We start from the raw sequence: 21,315 nt of genomic DNA, 5'->3' as shown, positions 1-21,315 counted from the left end.
ATCCATCCATCCATCCATCCATTCATTCATTCATTCATTCATTCATTCATTCATTCATTCATTCATTCATTCATTCAAACAGCTTATCTTCACTACATTATTATTATAATTATTATTATTATTATTATTATTACTATTATTATGACCCCAATGGATAATCAAAATGGCCCTCGGATACTTGTGCTTTTACATTAAAACCAAATTCCTTTGAGGGGGGGGGGTAAAGGTATTCCTCTCAGAAGTAGCAAACATTGCAAGGATTTTTCATAACTTCTGTGGATTTTGTACGTGGAAAAGATGCATACAACAACGCCCAGTGATTAGCCGATGATTGGGCCAGGGTGCATGCCTGCCACGAGCCCGAAGTCAGCTGGGTTAGGCACCAGCTTACAAGAATGTTACGAGGATAAGCTCTCTGGAAAATGCTCAAATGGATGCTTGCAACCACAATGACACACTCTGAAGGATATATTCACCAGTTTTGGTCAATGCACTTGATATATAAAATGTAAGTGTTGCTTGAAAAGAGAAATTATTTGATGAACTTCTGTATGCTCTTATTTTGCAACATGCCCATCATGAAGTATGGCGGTGAGACCCTGGAACGACCAGAAAGACCCAGCTCAACCCTAATTAGGACGAGCATTTAGAAAATAAATGGATGGATGAAGTTAACACCCACATCACCGTTTGCGTCTGACCTATTGCCATGTTGTGACAGAAAAGGGAAAACAGCTGCGGTCATCTGCTTTGACGTGCCACACTTTACATTTTGAACTTGCTGATCTTTCCATTTGACACGGTTTCAAAGTACAGATTGAATTTATCGAATTCAATCTGTAGTTTTAAGCGCACCCATTTTATTGACCTAAGGCTCCTCATGCGGCTCACAGCTCGCGATCCGTCACACAGGCAGTTGACCAGCTTATTGATTTGTGAGAAGGGGAGGTGAACGACAGAGGGCAGAGAGCGATGAACAGGCACACAAAGAGAGCATCACAAGAGGCAGGATGGAGACAATCATGGGTGACAGAGGAAAGTGAGCCATAAGTTATCACATTATATCATATGCTGTCTTGACGGCCTTTGCAACTATCTTGGTTGGTGCTGTGATGACTCGACTCTCACCTCACTTTGGCAAAAAGCAACCAACCAAACAGAAATTTCAAAAAGGGGTTGAGAGTTTGTGATGAAATTATCTCATTACATGTAGATGAGAAACTAGGGTAGACGGAGTGAGATATTTCTGCATGACGTGACTGGACAATTTGTCCAAACGCTGGTTTATTGTTAACCGAAGCCAACAGAACTCCCATTACATGCATTTATCTTCTCTCCATTCAGTTCTTCCTGGCTATAATCGGTCTACTTCCAGAGAGAACATATTTGCAAGCAAACTTAAAACAGCTGATGATCCTGGCACTGACTGTGCGTGTGTACGTGTGCAACATACCCGCAAAATCTCTTCTACACAACTGGAGTCATTTGGAAGGTTGACCTGTAGAAAACAAATGGAAGACAAAGAAACTGTCACTATTAATACAAAACATTAGTGACAACATAACACTGTTTGTGTTACACGCTCTTGAGGAATGCCACTTGAAACACCCATCCATCCATATTTTCGATATTATTTCACGGGGTTTTAATGTTTACGGTATTTAGAATTAACTCACTCCTTGATCACTTTGAAATAATGATTCCAATTCCCTCAATTCTTCATTGTTTTCATGTTGTCTTTTCCATAAATGTTTCTGGCAGTTCAGTGGAGGTAAACTAAACTGATTCTTAATTGAATGTAGAAGAAAGAATCTTATAACATCATCAAAATTAAATGATATATGCAATTAACAGCCAAAAAAAACATGGACTGTGCTTCGTTCAAAAAACTCCAAACATGTTTTCCATGTCAGATACAATAGTATAAAACAGGTTTTCAGGTTTGGGTTTTAAACTTGAAACCCTGATACTTACAATATATTAATGAAATGTCATTTGGACCTTGAAGTCCTAACAGATTGGGAAATTTCTAGGTTTTTACACTATTTACATCACACCACAATAAAAGTGTGAATACCAGGTACGGTTCCCAAAATGACTACAAGTACGCTATTGATTTGGAAAGGTGGCACAACTGACCAAATGCTTGAGTTTTAGTTATGATCAAAACAAAATCCAAGTAAACAATGAAAGGTCTCCTATAAAAATGAAAGCATAAGCCAAACAAATGGCTTTCTTGGAGCAGCTACTCTTTGGTGTGTCAGTTCAGCCAAAGTGCATGTTGTACTTCTTCCATTATTGGAAACAAATCATTATTGTCTCTGCTGGATACGCACACTGCATTGTTAACTAAACGTACCCCACACAAGTATAAATGCCACTGCCAAATGAGTGTTTCCAAAAAGCATTTGAAAACAAAATAAAACAGTGTGATGGACTAGTTCCTGGCTTGGTTCTCCCTGACAGGCTCAATAAAAAAAGGAGTGAGGGGATAAAGGAGCAGCTGGAGGAGAGGAGAGCAAATCCCTCCATAACCATAACCTCTGTCGCACAACATCACTAACTGCACCAACACGGGCATCAGGAAACATTTAGTGCCCGCGATAATGACCATGACATCATCCTCATTCTGAATTACAGCTAATAAAAACTACAAGGGACACTGGCATATGCTATGTAACAAAAAATGACTTGACCATTAAAAGTGAAAAAACATATTCGCTCTTCAATAATAGGGCACGAGCACTTATAGCAATGGGTAACCAAGTGATTCTAGAGAGATAGACTCACGACTTAGAAAGCAGTATGTTAATCTGAAAACAAAGAACAGTTGATAAAGAGTAAGGTTTCAAAGAGGTAATGAACTATTTACATGTCATTCTTAACTACAGCATTATACTAACGTAATCAAAGTTTGGCAAGAGAAATGCTCAATGTAAAATCGGTTCAGTCAAAGACTTGAGGAAATAGCATCGCTGTGGTGTCACGATCTGAGTCACATGACATGAGTCAAACTCGAGTCCAAAATTTTAGGGCTTGCGCTTTATAAAAGACTCAGCTTGACTTTGACTTGGTAGTAAGCAGACTTGATTTGACTTAGAACAGAACAACACTTGGCTACATGCACCTCCAGACAGGCTGGCATACAGAATGTATTGCAATAAAAGACACAACAGCCTCCAGGCTCTGTGAATAGCAGCCAGCCTGTAATACATTTGAATGGATATGTGAGTGTTGCAGGGTGTGTGTTTATGAGTGGGTTTGTAACTTGAGATGAGAAATGGTTGCAGTATAAGGCTGAAATAATAATTTTTGGGGGGAAAAAACAGAAATGAAGTCTCTGCTGGAGAAGAAGCAGATAAAGGATGACAAGAACAAAAGAGAAGAGTAAGAAGTGAGTTGGGTGGAAAATATAACCAAGGCAATTACTGAAGCAGAAATCCTTTTCTGTCTGAAATAGCTTCTCAGATAATAGACGTCTATACACATGAACACACCAACAATAGGTTTCTCTCCCTCTCACTATTTCTTGCACATGTACACGCACGCATGCACGCACGCACGCACACACACACACACACAAACACACACCACACACACTCTAGGCCTGCACTAAAAGTGAAAGAAATAATTTTATCACAAAAATTAAGCCAAAATATTGGAGGAAAAATTGTGAACTCATCAAAATACAGAAACTATGAAACAGTCAAGTTTTGCTTGCCGGTTTTAGCCCTGACAAAGGACTAGTCAGAGTGAAGTCACCTCCTTGTGAGAATCAGAATTTTTTTTATTTTATTTAGTGATATCAGAATGGTGGGCTAGTGATTAGCATGTGTCATTGTTCTGAAATTTGGGGTTTGAATCTTGGCTCAGAGCTTCTTGTGTTTTCAGTTTTCAGGGTCTCTCCATGCTTGCCTAGGTTTTCTCCAGCTATATTCAAGAAGATGCGTTTTAGGTTGATTCAGAGCTCTAAATTGTCCATAGGTGGATATGTGAATTGGCTCATGATCAATCGGGAGTGTTTCCCTGACTCTTCCCCCAAAGTCAGCAGGGATAGGCTCCAACCTACAACACTTGTAAGGATAAGTACTTTGGGAAATGGATTAATTTGGCATATCTTGTACTGGTCACCAGTAAACTGACGGCTACATACACATAGATAATTTTTTGCCCTCGGCGTAAAAAAGGGTGTAACCTCTTTATTGTGCCAGTGTATGTCTAGTCTAGTATGTCTGGGGTTGCGTTGCGCTTATCTGGGTACGCCAGTACAACGTTACTTTGATATAGTAACCCATGCCTTTGTTATAATTACATATCAATTTGATTTCTGTGATGCACTTTGTTTTGGAATCATCCAGTCCTCCCTCAAGCTTCTCCAGCTGGTCCAAAATGCTGTCGCGGGCTCGTAGGAGGGAGTAGAGTAACTCCAATTTTGGCCTCCCTGTACATTTTAAATTTCACTTTAAGATTACTTTTCTTTTCAAATGGTCTGCACAACTCCATTTCTACGTATATGCCCGGTGCCTCGGATCAGTGGACCACATGCTATTGGAGGTCCCGAGAACTAGGCGGAGCCTCAGAATGGATCAAGATTTTCTGTTGCTCCCTTTGGATTGATGTTCCCTTAAGCGAGCCCCCTCTCTGTCCATCTTTAAAACACATTTTTATGAAATGGCTTTTGACTCACCATGACACTTGGATTTTTATTTTAATGCATGTATAGCATTTTGTATGCAACTCGGGTTGTTTTTAAAATCCTCTGCAAAAAAAAAAGGTTTAGTTGAGATGGTTAACATAATGAAAGCCAATTGAAGAAAGGGCTCATGAGTTACTATAGGTAAACATTAGCTCACTAAGCCTCTCTAACACTATCAGCAGTGACCTCTCGTACCAATACCAAAGGTGGACCCCGGACATATTTTTAATCTCTCTGGGTTAAAATTCTGTGACTGGTACTGGTACAATCAACCCATCGCTAGCCAATGGGTTTTTCTTATGGGAGGGGCTCCCGACCTTGCCTCTCCTGCTGCATCCACCAAGGCTCAAGGTATAAATACAATGATTATTATTATTTTATTACTACAACAACACAGATCATTGATTTTGCAAACCAAATTAAAATAGTGAGGTAAAAAAAAAACATACTTTATTTTCACTTCCACTGGAGCCATACTGTCAGCTAACTGTGATTAAAAAAAAATGAACAAAAATACTTGGAATGTTTAACTAATGGAGACAATGCTGTTCGTGCAAAGTGAAAAAGGGCACAATGGAGCCCTCTGTTTGTGTGTGAACCTGAAATTGTTTGTATAGTGGCTCATTCGTAAACTCCACATTTCAGCTGTTATTTTCTGGTGTAAATATTTAGAAACATTTATATTTATAATATTATAAATATAAATATATATTTGTAACATCTCTCAAATATTATATAATTTATTGTCTGTCACATCATTCTAAAATGGTAATATTTAATTCCCCATTTATCATATAAGTCTGAGATTTCATATTACTCATTTATTCAAGTGATTAGACCCATTCCATGGTGTCTTGTTTCTTTTGTAATGCAGTCAATTATAGTCATGCGTACTAGAAAAAAAAAATCTTTTGTGTCTGTGTTGAGAGAGGCCGAGCAAAGAATAAATGGCATAAGTAAAATGATCAGAAGAAGAGAAAAAAAAAACGTGGCAAAATTAAATCCATGCAAACTTTTGATTGACTGATTGATTGAACATTTATTGATCCCGGGGATGGGGAAATTTTCGTATCCTTGGAGAACTGTGAACTCACCCTCTCCACTTCCTGTTACATCTCAAAGTAACTTCACGGGATTTCTATTCAGGCGCTGACAAGAAAAAGGCTCATATTGTTTCAGTAATTACATCAAGAAAGAGAACACTGTCAACAATGGGAGAGGTCAAAGTGTGACACACAGGCAAACTTGCCACAATGTCATGGAAACAAAAAGGGTGCCGTCAAAGTGAGACTGTCAGTCATACGGTTGGTGCTATTGAAGTTTTTGAAGACTGGGGTCCGCCGGGTTTGGAAAATCTTCAAGGATATTTTTTGTTCACAGACTATTTGTTTATTCAGTTTCATGTGCTCCTGTTATCATCCATATTTCAGCTGTTTACAGAGCTGCACTGACCGCCATCACTGGGATTACCAGCATGTGAGATAGATCAAAAGCTTGACTCATGGTGCGTGTGTGTGTGTGTGTCTTTGTGGCTGTATGTGTAAGCATTCATGTGTGTGAGCAAGCAAGTGAGCATGTTTGAGTTATCTGAGGATGTCTGCATGAACTGGTGTGTCTAAAATCCTGCAGATTGTCCTGGAAAAAGCCTCTCTGACAGCCTTTTTGCACATCTATACTGTCATATTCTGTAAAACAGTCATTTCTAAATGTCTGGTACTAAATAATTTTCATTTTTATTATCATTCAGCCCACTTTTTTGACATTCTATTGCCGTAGAATTTTACAAAATTTTAGGAGACTTGTGGAATTTCAACAATGCAAACGTTCCACCATTCCATAGAATTCAAGTAAATGACAGGTTCAACTTCCTCTCAAACTTCCTCTTCTTTCCCATTCCAATTTCAAACAATGTCGAAAACCTAATTGAATACTTTAAATGAGACGGTTTTATGGGGATATCTAATAACTGTAGGCAGGGGAGTCCAAACTCCTGTCTCCCTAGCCACTTCATCCAGCTTTTCCGGGGGAATCCCAAGATGTTCCCAGTCCAGCCAAGAGTCTCTCCAACATGTCCTGGGTCTCCTCCTGGTGGGAGATACCTGGAACGCCTCACCAGTGTGACATCCAGGTGGCATCATAACGAAATGCCTGAGGTTTAAATATACAATGTATGTACTTCATTTTATTGAGTGTTTAGTTTCACAGTAAACTCCAACTGGGGTGTCAACAAACATCTTAAACTACGCTCAAGAACAGCAAAATCACATACGCTACGCGTTTACTACCCAAGCATCTTGATGCATTCACGGTAACAACGTAGCAAAGTTGCCATATTAAGCACATTAACATTGAGAGAAAAAACACAATTGAAATGTTATTTATTCGTCCAACCCTAGCCAGAAGTTCCCACCAGACCCTCACAAGACATTTGGGTCTGCCAGTCACATTGACATTTTCTCCCATAATCGAAGCACCACGATTTGGGAGGGCTGCCCATTGGTCCACTGGGGTGAACCCCACCTTACACGCATTGAGCCAGGGGGCAATAAGTATGCAATCACCTGCTCAGCGCCGCTTAGCGTGGGCTACTCTATAGTGCAAGAATGTCCAACCCGTCTTACAAGGACTGGTACTAGAACCCAGGCTGCGTGTGGAGGTGAGTCTGACTATATCTATTTGGAACTTTTCAACCTCGCATACCAGCTTGGGCTCCTTCCCTGCCAGAGAGGCGATATTCCACATTCCTACAGACAGCTTCTGTAGACGAGGATCAGACTGCCAAGGTCCCTGCTTCCAGCCACTACCGAGTGACCATTTTGACACGTGGTGAGCCCATGGGTGCAAGCCTGGTCACCAAGAGCCATCAAGCCCTACCTCCAGATGCTTTGTGTGGTTCCTCACCTAGGACCTGTTTGCCATGGTCAACCCTGCTAGGGGCATAACGCCCTAGGCAACTTAGCTCCTTGGATCAGTGTCACAGACAAACACCACCACAAAAAGGTGATGGCTCATGGAGGTCATGCACATGTATTTTAATTTTTTTTTAATTACCACTGCAGCTTCCATGAATCATTTAGCATTTCATTTCAACCAGGTTTATACATTCACCACTCACGTTATGGCTAGGCTGTGAATGATTGGTGGCTGAATGTGACATATCCACAACCACACAGACACTGACATCCACTGAATGAATTCTACTTTCTCACAGTACTGTGCACCAAATTTCTCCCCTCCTTTCTCCTTTCATTTCATTTGTTTCTCTCTTACTTACTTCCTGCCACCCCACTCATTTATTTAGCTTTCTCTCTCCCTCCATTCTCTCTTGTCCTTCATCTTGCGTTTCCCTTTCCAAGCTGCAAAGAGGCAGATAAGCGGTTGAGGTACCATCCAATTAAATGTAGACATTGAAACATTGCTTCAAATAAATCTGTCATTTTAGCCCTGTACTGATTGGAATTGATCTACTATATGCAAGCACTAGAGTGTAGGCAAAGTATTGTGTGTCTGCGTGTGCGCTAATGTGTAAGTGTGCGCTAAAAAACGGAGTTCATTTTAAGTTCAGAGAGAGTTCCATGTGTGGTTATTTTAGTGCATTGGTATAATACAGCTCTTTTTCTATCATTCAAACCTCCAGCTGTACTATAGAGTTCAAATATACCTTTTCCTAATTTTGACATTTAAGATCAATAAATCAAAACTTGGCCAACAGTTGTCTTGCTTTCTTCATTCTTCACAACTTTAGATGTTCAAAAGGCAATGCTAGTCTGTTTCACAACTGTTTAGGCGCCCATGAGCAAGGCACCAACCGCGATAAACTGTTAAAAATGGCTTATTCCCTTTGGTGATGTAATATAATTGGCTCAACAAACATTTTTTGTTTTCGTGAAAAGTGATGGGTTCGGGGATGAGAGGGTTCCAGCTGGTAGCAGCCATACAATTTAATATGTGCATATCAGGTACTTGTCCTTTATTGGAATCATCTTGTCAATACGATCAATGAGAAAAATCCTGAAAATCTGAGAAGGACTTTGAAAGGAAGCATTTTGCAGAAAATTACCTTTTTAATTTCTTGCAAATATTTCTCTCTCTGGAGAGAAATTATAGAAGCAAGTAAATCTTTTGTTAGGTAACTAATTCAAAAAATATCAAACTGAAAAACAAGTGTACTTTGATAGCTCGCGATTTAAAGTACTGCCAAAGCGCACTCGATTCTGTCTTGATGGGCACTTCTGTGTGCCTCACAGTTCGGACTCGCTTCAATATATAACAACTGGCCTCCACGTAGTGCTGCCCTTAGTCGCCATGGTGACAAAAGACATGCTCACCATTGGCCCAACATCACAGTGGGCAGGTTGATCTGTAGGTCATTTGCATGAGGCAGGCCTGACCATGAGAACAGGCTAATCTGAGTAAAAAAAGAGGGTGAAAACTGCTTTTTAATTATTGATTCTTGGGGTATTTTAACAAACGCATGTCACACACATTATTAGGATGCTAAAACTGGTTTTAATTAGTTTCAAAAAGGAAATATTATTTGTGTCCTTTAAAATGTGATTTTAATTATTCAATCGGAAAGCGGTCTCATGAATTCTTGATCATATCCTCAACATTAGTTGGCTGTTAAATGCATATGAGCGAAGAAGCGAGGAGGACAAAGTGAAGAGATGTGATCAATGCCATTGGACCATATAATTGTACCAAGATTGGACTGAGGTTGAATACATTAATTAGCCTTGTTTTGTGGTGAATAACAGCCCAGAACAAGTTAACTACACCATATAATTCAGTCTGTTTAAATGTGACCCCAACAAATGTACATTTATCCATCGCGTTGAAGTTATTTTGCTTTGCTTGCCACTCCACTCAGAGTGAAACATTTGTATTATGGATCAGAATCAGAAAATGAATGAAAGAGCCTGTTCTACTTTACATTATAATTGCCCTCAAACTGCTGCTGTTGTGCTTTTGTCTGTAGCTAAAAAAAGATGACAAAAATAATTCATTCAAATAGTCACTCTATACAAGTTTCCTGCTATGTATTTTTGTACCTGCTGACTGCTGCTGTAGCACCTGAAATTTTCCTCTGCGTATCCTGGCTTTCGGTTGCATTTCCCCAAAAGTGCTTCTTAAGTAATTTAAGATGGCAAATTGTCCATTGCTTTAAATGACAAAAAAAAAAATGGCTGACACGTCTCAGAAATGTAGCTTATTTGCCACCACACAGGGAATGTGAACTGACTTAGAAATGACTCCATGACATGTTTAGGCGTACTAGTAGCCATCTAAAGCTGTTGTAGCACAGAGCTTCCCTTGACCACCGACTAACCGCAATTTTTGACATGAGTATGATGATGAACCCTTTTTGCGACCCGCTCTGTGGTTCAGTTGTCTCTGCGTTTGATTCCCAGTTTTGCTATTAATAAGGTGCAAAACAGAAATTTTGACCCCAAAACTGTGATGTAAAACCGCTTATTTCAAGCAGTGCTTTATAAGAGCGGTCCACAAAGCCCACTGGACTTCAGTTCAATTACGGTCGTTGTCTTAAAAGATTCATGTCAGCTGTACCTCAGAAATGATGCTAAGGAACATGTCAGTGATGTGAAGTGAAACTCCACTGTACTGTGTTGAAAAATATCAATGATGCCTTTATTCAACTTCAGCTCAAATTTCATCACATAATGACCAAACAAAACCCTTAAGGCATTCAAACCCTTCTAGTCAAGTACGGACATACCTTTCAATTCAATAACATGAGCATGAACGTTTTCTGTAGTTTCACAAAGGTGCCTCTATTTTCGGTTGGCATAAAAAAGAAAAGCAGTATAAAGGACACATGCAGAAAGCATCCCGATGGCATTGAAATTGAGAGCAGTGAATGGGCAATGACTGACAGATTTGTGTTTGTGTGTGCACAGCAACATTCAAGCTGAGTATATATGATTTACTCTGTTGGCAGGAAAATACGACGTATTTTTTTTGTTCTGTTGGCAGAACTTGTGCTCGTGTGTGGTCTCTCTGTGTGTGGTTCTCAGCATGATGCCTTTTTACCAACTAAATAAGTGCTTCTTGAAAGGGGGACAGCGGGTGGGTGATGAAGGGTCGTCAGCAATACAACAGGACACCGGTTAGTATTTGTTTATTCACTTACATTCATCAACTCTAACTTCAAATAGTTCTCACTGCAACACAGGGTGCATTTCAATCAATTATTAGAAAACAATTTATTCACCATGGACTTAATATATGTGTGTGCGTGCATGTGTGTGTGCGTATAACAGTAGCCTAGTGCAGTTGTATAGATGAGGTAAGGATCAGTGGTCATCACAATGAACTATTATTTCTTTTTGAGGAAATTCTCAAACAAGGATCACATATTTCGTTTGTAGGTTTGGATATGACTTAGTGTACATGTGAGATTATAATCAATTTAGGCACACTGTTTCAGTTGTGTTTTTTAGACAACCTGATCAGGAGTAGGAGACTTGCCTGTTTCCAGATAATATGAATTCATCCCCCCCACCTTTTTTTTTTTTATAAAGAAAACAGAAACTTAAGGGGCTTTTCTTACGTGATTTCCAATGCCCCAGTATGTATGTAGATAGATTTTGTAGACAGATTGCATTCTAGTCTGCATCCTTACAATTGCAAGGTGCCCTTGAGCAAGGCATCGAAAGCCTCAGTCTCAACTCAAGGGTGGAGTCACAGTTGGATGTAACTCTTAAATTGATTTCCGCTGCCAAGTGAAACAAATCGGATACGTGCCACGGAAGCGTAACGAAAAACATAATACGGTATCATCAGTTATTCAGTCCTTTTTCAAATGTGGATAAAAATCCAATACTTATTGAATAGCTGCCATGTGAGTGCAGCAAGAACAGATTGGCTATAATCATTCAATGAAAAACGGACGTGATCATTCATTAGAATCACTAACCCTTTTAACGTGAATCAAAAAACGTAGTCCTCCTTGATATTGCATTACAGAAACAAAGTAAATTGATTAGAAAAAGCACTCAACATCTGTAGGTGTGCAAGCAGTAGTGTCAGATGTGCTAGCAAAGCACTCAGGCAGGACACTGGCAATAAGCTCAGAGCTATGAGGACAGCGGGACTTCACATGTGCGCTGGGGGAGTGTTTAAATTGAAACCCAAAGCGCTAATGTTGTACTTTATACATAGACATTATCACAGGACCACAAAATAGGAATGAGCTCGTCACACATTCTCACGTTTCTTTTCCGAATCTCTTGAACTGCTGGAGCAGTTTGTTTGTTCAATCTGCCATCATCTGCGCCTCCCAAAATATTCAATGTTGTTTGTAAAAAGTACAAATGCTCCGAAATATTATAGCTCGCTGCTATTTATTTGAATGTAACATCACCTGAGGGCAATTGTTTTTATGGAAATGCTTTGGTGAGTAATATTGTAAAATACTGTACATATGATGAAAAACACAACAATAAGAAACACAACAATCACAATAGAATTGTGTATATACCAATCTGTATCCAGGTTATGCAATTTATTGTATTGCTGTATTGTATTTTTCTTCATTCTTAATTTTTTTATTCTCTCCATTTTTCCATTGATCTTACCTTTCGCTTCCTCTGTGCATGCATTATGAATTCTAAATCTGGGGATTTGAGGGTGTTAGGAGCTGAGGTGTAAACCACTAGTTGGTACTCAAAAGGAGAAAATAATCCAACACAAGTCTTTTTTCTCAATAGCAACTCTCCTCCCTCTTAATCGCCCCATTAGCTGCCTCAGCTTTTCTTTTATAATGTTAGCAAACATTTTCTGCCTTCAATGTACACTTCAATTTTCTGAGAGTCTGGGGAGTGTTTATTTTAGAGTAAAAATATGCCATTATGGAGACTGTATTAGAATTGAGTTGTAGGATGAAACAACTCGCATCCATCATAAAAGTAAAGTACATTTACTAATGTGGACAAAAACACAACCTCCAACCTATTATTAGATGTGCATCAACTTAAAAGAGCAGACATAAACACATTTGTTAGGGATCGGAAGATTGTCTGGCATAGGTTTAAAGGCAGATGCCTTTCATGACACAGTGTGGGTATTAGCACCGGACAGCGCCTGTGCCAGGGTGCACTAGCCAGGAATCAAACCCATACCATTTTCAGGATAGGCAACAGCATGCACCATGGCACTATGATATGAAATGTAATTAGAAATAAGCATATATCTGAAATCACAAATTAGAATAGAAGCAATCCAGTCAATCTGCCTTCCACCTATTTAGTTTATTCGTCACAAGAGTAAAACAAAGGGGTGTTGCCTAGATTGTCATGCATTCCCTTCTCCCTTTTCTTACTTCACTCCATCCTTCTCATCTTTCTCATCTCCCTTCTCTTAACTTCCCTCCTTCTCCCTCTCTCTCTCTTTTATATTCATAGGATTTTAAAATGTCTGTAATAGCCCTGCTAGATCAAAACACTCTTTCCCCCACTGTGTGTGCGTGTGTGTGTGCGCCTGTGTGTGTGCGTGCGTGTGAGAAAGCTTTTTCTCTGTGCGTATTTCTATCTGTGTGTGTGTTTGTGCGTGTGTACGTGATTTGCATATCACAGCTATGCTCTGATTGGCAAACTGGCAATGCCGAGTCCAGCGGTGCGTAATTTTTAAGAGGCCCTACCACGTACACAAAGTCGGGAGCAGCCACTGGTCTGTATCAGAACCTAATGAATAATATGAGCGCGCTAGCAGCAGGGGTTCTCCATGAATTGTCCTGTAATGCCAAGCGCAATAAAGATTTTTATAACCATGTTTTTATGGGCACCAGACATAAGCTGTTATGAAATAGTCTGATATTTTACAAGCCGTTTGGTCTAGGTTTTATTGTCTCAAATGAAGTTGCCTTGTAATGTATCATATTTGACCAGTCAAGACTATCAAATGTGCTGCTTTACTACCTTCATATCCTGGGGAATTAATATTAATGGATGGAAAATGCGTAATCGCTTATAATATCAATCACTTATCGGCAAATTGATAAACACAGCACAGCTTTCAAAATATATCCTGAAGAATGCAATGCAAAATTGAGAATACTAATCTTTGGGTCAATCATGATTTAATGTCAAAATACAATGGAGGGAATGGAGCAAAATGATGCAACAATGTAGAAACCCACACATTAGTAGTGGTGCTAACACGTGAGCTCTCACATCCTACATTTCAAACCCCACGTGGGACAGACTATAAGCACACTTTCGATCCATCCACAAAACAAGAGGTTGGTGCAAAAAGCCTCGACGCAATACAAATTCAACTCTTCCACTTGGCCCAAAGGCTGAGATTGGAGCAGGATCATGGATGCAATCCTCCAGAATGGAATGGTAACTCACACACTGACCTTGTGTATTCTGGTGAAGGCTTCCTGACCCTCACCATCTACAAGGAAGTAGCCTTCTAACTTACAAAGAAGGGGACAAACAAAAATATTTAGCAACACAATGTGAAATATTCCATCTAAATGCCCCACTACATTGGGCTAACAACCATACGGAGCACATGAGTGCTTCCTCCAGCGCATCTCTCTGTCCAAGCATTCGATCAAGTATATCAAGGAGACTTGCAGTGAAAGTGCACGGAATTACTACTGTGACCCCTTAGACCACCATCACCGGGAGCGGCAGTGTGTCGAGTGCTCTGCCCTGCCTCTTCTTGAACCAATGACCTCCTATTCAGCAGTGTGATAACAGTCGCTTTATCTGACCAGCCTCTTGAGAGTGTCCAAACCAGAGGAAGCGAAATGGAGTTTTAGTTGGAATGGGTACTCCCTGTGGCTCAATAATACACACCTTCAGACTGGCGGTGATGGTAAAAATCAATGCTGATCATTGCAGCTAATCCATTGCTGTAATGCTAATCCCCAGCGGTAAACAGAACAGTTAGTCATACTGCACAGTATGCTAAACAGTTTATGAAACATCCATGTAAAGAGAAATAACTTGTGACATGCTGCCTCCATTCATGCTGCTTGTGCATCTCTACAATACATGACACAGTACTAACTGTTGTGTTTTATGGGAGCAGCAGGAGCTCTCCGGGTAATGTTGTATCAAACCAGAATAGGACTTGAGCTGTTTAAATTTGAATGGTACCACTTCAAAAACCCACTGAGGGGTCCATTCACTCAATTGCATTATTGTTTGTTTCAACACAAGTCCATTTTGGAGTGTACACTTTTTGAGGCATATCTTACCCTAGATTCCCCTAAAATCCAGATGATATACAGCTGTGGTGCCTAAGTAAATGATAGAAGTGGAGGTATTATGAATCGTTTCACGTGTGCATGTATTTGTGTGCATGTCTTGGTCGTGACTTGACAGCCAGGGAGATATTATGCAAATGAGGCCAGCTGTTTGGTGCACTGGTAGACACTGCTGCATTGACAGAATACCATGTCCCCATGTTGCAATGCATCGCCTATTCAGTGAAGGCACCCCAAAATACTTTCATATTCATACCTAGGCTTCTCTATATTTCCAAGAGTTGTTCCACTTGTATTGTTGCAGTAATGAACAGTAAAAGCTTCAGTTTAAGCTGTTCAGTTGACAGAGTATATCCCTGCTCCTTATGTTTAGTTTCTTGAGTAGTAGAAGTAGTAGCAGTTGTAGTAGTAATAATAATAATAATAATAATAATAATAATAATAATAATAATAATAATAATAATAATAATAATAATAATAATAATAATACCATAATATCTCTGCAGTCATTGAAGCAGTTGGTATGTTTATCCAAAACATTATAAATTATAGTATCTTTGAATATATACAAATCACAGTGAATTTGGCAAGCATTCAGTCTTGTACAAAAGAAAATATACCTGAAATGTAGGCCAGACCAGGACTGTAATGGTGAACTTGACATACGTAAGTGCGAAAGAGTTTTGGACAACACATTTTTAACTGATACGTAAAATTAATGACAAGAAATTATGAACCATAAAGGTTTTTCTTCCACACACTTACATGGGCTTAATCATTTAACCAAAAGCCACAAATTTACATTCTTAACAGCTACATAAATAGAGAGGTCGGTATATTGGTATGAGAGAGACGCTGTCTCATCATTAATTTTATTTATATGGAAACTTGCATCAAAACACTTTTGTTATTGGATAATTAATGCCATCATAATTGATTGTATGATATTTTGGGAGAGAAAGTTATAGTACATTTATTTCCTGCCGCTAAGAACACCATCGCCACTTAAAAGGAATTATGACCTCAGTGGACAGGAAGAGATGCAGCCTCGCTGGTGAGGTTTTTAAGAGCGAGGTGAGTTTATCTGAGCTTTTCAAAGATAAGAGCGGCGGAGTGAATTAAAACAGTAAAGTTGTGGCCCACAGAACAGTCAGCTGGCAGATGATAAAACATTTTGTGAAGCTGCCGAGTGTGGATGATAACTCTCAGTAGACTGGCCTCTCTAAGTGACCTCTTTCACATTACACAAACTCATTTGATCCATCGCTAGCATAAAAATATTGATCACTCTAGTGAGCAGACTGTTATGAGAGGAAGAAAAAACTAACATCTGCGATTTCATCATTGTGGCCACAAGCCATAGTAATCACTTTAATGAAGGAAGATAATCTTTGTCAGTAAATGATGAATTGTTGCCTCAACATGCTTGATAAAAAATATATACAGTATTTTCCGGACTATAAGTCGCTCCGGAGTAGAAGTCGCACCAGCCATAAAATGCATAATAAAGAAGAAAAAGATATATATGTCGCACCGGAGTATAAGTCACTTTTTGGGGGAAATTTATTTGATAAAATCCATGGTATGGTAGGCTAACGTTACATAAACACATAAACAAGGAACTAAGAACGTGCCTGACGTAATATATTAAGAGTTATTCAAATAACTATAGCATAAATAATATGCTAACAAGTTTATCGAACCATCTGTGTCACTCCAAATCATTAAATCCAATGAATTCTTCATCCTTGGTGTCACTTATCAGCTCCCCTAACCCTGGAAGTAGAAGATGCGGCGCTTCCTCTTCTATGTCGCTTATGTCAGACTCATCGTCAGTTGCAGTTCCAATTATTCCACAGGCCTAGAGCGCCCTCTTGCGGTTTGGTGTTTAATAATATGTGAAATGATATCATGTGTTAATAATTTCACACATAAGTTGCTCCTGAGTATAAGTCGCACCCCCAGCCAAACTATGAAAAAAAATGTGACTTATAGTCCGGAAAACACTGCATATCCTTTTTTAAGATGACAGTTCTAAAAAAGATTGATTATGTTACTTGAAGAAGAGCTGATTTGAATCACAGACTGGATCTGAAGATCTGGTTTACATAGTGAGTAGCACATAAGTATTGAACTTAAAGTTGCCTAAGTAACTTTAATGTCAATAAATACACCTGTATTGTGATTACGATGTCTACATACATTTCTGAAAGGATATTTCATTTAATAATCCTGCCAGCTCTTGCTTCGACATCATCAGCATGTCCCTATGACATTTTCCCCTTAATGTTATTCTTTCAAAAACGTGAAATGTAATAATGACTTCACACCCCAAGATAATATCTTGACTTTCACTCTTTCAACTGCAATCAATAGGTCAGCCATTTCAGTTGAGAATTAAATTACTTGCCACCCCACAAAAAAAAAAAAAAAAGCAAAAATAAAGAAATAAGAAGACTAGTCTTTGACTGGATGTCCTCTTCAACGTACATGTCCTGATTTGCTAACTTAATTGTTTCTCTTTACATCCCACACTCATGCATGGCCTCTATTTATTAAAAATAATATCAAATTATATTGTTGTCTATCATCTTCGTATGTGTGCGTGCGTGTGTGTGTGTGCGTGCGTGTGTGATATTAGGCCTAAACACTGAATCGAAAGAATGATTCTGCCCAAAGGTGTGTTTTGGAAATAGTAAGTAAAATGAAAGAAGCAAAGTCATTTACATGATGGAAATTTAACCAAGCTTTTAATACTGATGTCGGTTTTTATCATAGTCCATTTTCTTTTATCAGACTAACGTGTCATATTAAGTTTATTTTTTGAAGCAAAAAGGCATAAATAGAAGCTGAGTCTGAGCAGAATATATTTTGTTGCTGTGGCCTTCCTGATTACTGACTAGAGGTCCAAGTCTATCCTGCTTCTTATTTACCGCTACATTAGTGGCGAGGCGCCGTATGTGCTTTTACACATGACCGACAGAAATGCCACAGCGGGTCTTCAAATCAGTGTGAAATTACATCAGTCCCATTCTTTGAACTACTTTGAAATGAAAGCTGTCACAGCACTGCTGGAAATGTCACCTGTCAGATCAGAGTTTACCTTCTAGCCACCTCACTCACATGCCTAAACATGCTTGAGTGTTGTTTACGTGTGTATTTCAGACAAACGACAGTAACAGAGCAGTGACCTCACATTAAGTGTTTCAATGAAGCATCAATGTTTTTGACAGCCTCTTTCATCTCCCCTGAGCGATATTGCCTTTCTTTGCTAATTTGAAATTAATCATCAGAAGGATTATTTGGAAAGTCTTCTTACACAATGCAGTATGAAGGTCTCAGTTTCTTACAGGCATCACATAACTGGGGCCAACAAGGAGTTTTGTTTAATTTCTCACTATCTTTTTTCCCTTCTCATATCAAAAACCGGATATGAATTTTTTTTTTTTTTTGTAAAACTTCTTTTTTTGCAAGAAACTTCATAGTTATGGTTTACTTTGGAGGGCCGTTATAGGTGTGACCCCAAATGAATACATGATCACTTCATATTACATATTCACAAAAGATTGATGACTAATTAGTTTAAGCGTCAGAGGCCAGTAAAGAGGCCATTTATTTTAAAAGGGGGGTTGGTAAGCAAAAAATGCTTGCAATATCTTAGCATTCTCAAAAAGTGAAGACAAATTGCACATTTGGTATTTCAGCAAGAAACATCAAGAAATTTGCTTTTGTGGGCTGCATAAAATGGTGTTTGTACGTGTGTGTGTGGTGGTGGGATGGGTGGGTGGGGGTCAGAGATTCATTTGTAAATACACTATACAAGTTTGAAGACAATTTCTCAAAGCATGTCCAAATACTGAGAACTGTGTAATACTGAATAGTGTAGTTACAGTACAGTGGCCAACTGAACACCATTTCAAGTTTCTAGATTTATTTGGGGGTGTGGCTAAAAGAGCATCCAGTGATGCACTTGGCTGCCCAGCATGCCCCTCCACCACTACAAAGTAACTGAGCATCTTGGTTCCATTACTGGTTATCTTACTTGATTCTGATTATGTGTTCCATTCTACCACTATCACAAGCAGTTGGCTAGCTATCTAAGCCTACCACCCTGAAAAAATGTATCTTCCTTAAATGCCAGAGAAGAACAGCTCTGTGTCATGATTTAAATTCCCTAGCCTTTTTTATTATTTGTGCTACCCTAACCAAGCCTTAACCAAGGTTACGCCTTGCAATTGAAAGTTTTACATTACACGTAAATATAAATATTTTCCTTGTGTGTTTACTAAGTTTACATTTAGTCAACACGTGTGTGGCCATAACAGACATGATACAGTGGTAATCTTTGGCAAAAAAGGAATTGACTGTATACTTCTCAACTTCTCAAAGTATTTTTAGATCTTTCAGCTCATTTATTCAATTTAACAACCGTTTCTTCATGCTTTGTTTGCTCCCCGCTCCCATCAGCCTCGCACGGAAGACAGTGGTAGGAGCTAGCCGCGGAGCAATTAAATCCAGATATTTCCCTCAGGAGATGGTGGAAACCAAATCAGCTCTTATATCCACCAGGCGGATGCAGAATTGACTAACATGAACATTATGTTGCTTTGTGCCTTCTGAAGGAACAAGTACCCTTCTATGTGCTTAAACATTTGCTTTAAATACAAAAGAAAATAGAAAAGCTGCTATTTCCATCCTGTACTACAAAATTGCATACAGTATTTGTGTTCCCTAGTCACATATTTCCCGGACTATAAACTGTTCCTTTTTGACAAGCTTTGAACCCTGCGGTTTATAGTCCAGCACAGCTTATCTATGCATTTTCACGATTTTTAGGATATTGTAAGAATTGTACATATACTCTTATATGTGGAAATTAAACATTAAAACACCTGCCACACCTCCAGTGTGTCTTATATAGGAACAAAACTGGATTTTCCCCTAATTTTGGCTGGTGCGACTTATATTCAGGTGCGGCTTATAGTCCAGAAAATACGGTATAAACAGCTGAGACTAAAAAAATGAGAGTCACAGCATTGTTTACTGCCCAATTCCTATCTTCAAGAGATATGACTATATCTGACCTGTTAATAAGGCCAAATCATTTCTCATTATTGATATATGGTCATTGTGACAAAGTCATCACAATGTCCACCTGCATTGATGACACTGACAATTTCCTTTCTGGTGCAGTATTTACATTAATACTATTTAATCTTTTGACAATATGTACATGAAATAGTGTGAATGAATTAATATTGTCCTATCAAAATTATAGCCATGTTCAGATTCAAACTCTAAGCAGCAGTTCATGTTGCTGACCAAATGTGCATGCAAGTGTGTGCGTTTGTGCATTGTATGTGTGTGTCTGGGAGTAAGTCTAAGTCTACTGTAACCATGTGAGGAAAGGATCAATAATGTTATCAGTCTACTCTCTCTTATGCGCACATATGCACGCAAAGATACGCACGCACACACACCCGAGGGAATAAAAGGCACAAATCGATATTTCTATAGTGCCAACAGAAAGCTGCCACAGCAGTTTAAAGGCTTACATGCACGCACACGCATACGTGTACTGAGCTGCTTGACCATTGGTTATCTTAAACTATTTCATGGCACCTGAAGTAATTTGGAAACTGTTAATGTAAAATCAATGATGGTGATTTACTGGTCGGTTCTTGTAGTCCTTAGGGGTTGTTTTGTTGGTTTTACACTCATGACATTGGTGCTGGTGTTTATGGTTTAAGCCAATTTTGACATTGTCACTGTCTGACACTGGGCTTAATTGTTTCCCCTTGAGACGGATGTTTGCATTATGTGTGTACATGAAGGGAGAAACAGATGTTTGAAATATCTGTCAGCATGAATAGAAAAAAGCTCCTTAAAACGTAAATGGGAATGGACAGACGTAAGGTTTACGTCATGTGTAGATTATAGGTGACAGGCAGGAACACTATGGCAAATTCAACCACACAATAAGAAATAGTTCACTCTTTATCTTTTTGACCATTACACTGTGTTGTGGAGTTATAGCGATAGAATGGCTCAGGTGGGCGAGTGGTCATCTCCCAAATAACAGGTTCTGGTTCTAATCCTGAGCTGAACGGTCCTTCAGCAAGATAGTGATCCCCACTGCTGCACCATCAGTAGGTGAATGAGGAGAGTGTTAAAGCGCTTTGAGTGCCTTGAAGGTAGGAAAGTGTTACACAAGTGAAGGCCTGTTTATAGCATGCTGTTATACTTGGCATTCTTCTGCTTATTCTGGCCTTGCCGTGCATGACCGAAACACACATAAAACATGTTGAAAGTCATCAATAGTGTAGTGATTCACTTTAATTGTCGCTCAATGACTTTGTGAATCAGAATGGTTGATCTT

The 21,315-nt window shown here is 39.1% G+C and overlaps 1 protein-coding gene across 2 annotated transcripts in view; it reads right to left on the bottom strand.

The window, feature by feature from the left end:
- The window catches only part of aff2 (ALF transcription elongation factor 2), a 114,087-nt gene that overhangs the window by 43,374 nt on the left and 49,398 nt on the right, over positions 1–21,315 (bottom strand). For both annotated transcript variants that reach the window (XM_088385790.1, XM_088385799.1), the window contains exon 5: positions 1,454–1,498. In XM_088385790.1, coding sequence (XP_088241916.1) covers positions 1,454–1,498 — 45 coding nt within the window. The remainder of the gene's footprint in view (positions 1–1,453; positions 1,499–21,315) is intronic.

Source organism: Syngnathus floridae, chromosome 1 (genome assembly GCF_059516105.1).
Source record: "Syngnathus floridae isolate MCC-2025c chromosome 1, RoL_Sflo_1.0, whole genome shotgun sequence".
NCBI classification, from domain to species: Eukaryota; Metazoa; Chordata; class Actinopteri; order Syngnathiformes; family Syngnathidae; genus Syngnathus; species Syngnathus floridae.
Note: the sequence above shows the minus strand (reverse complement) of the source record. Positions and strands in the feature narration are given on the sequence as shown.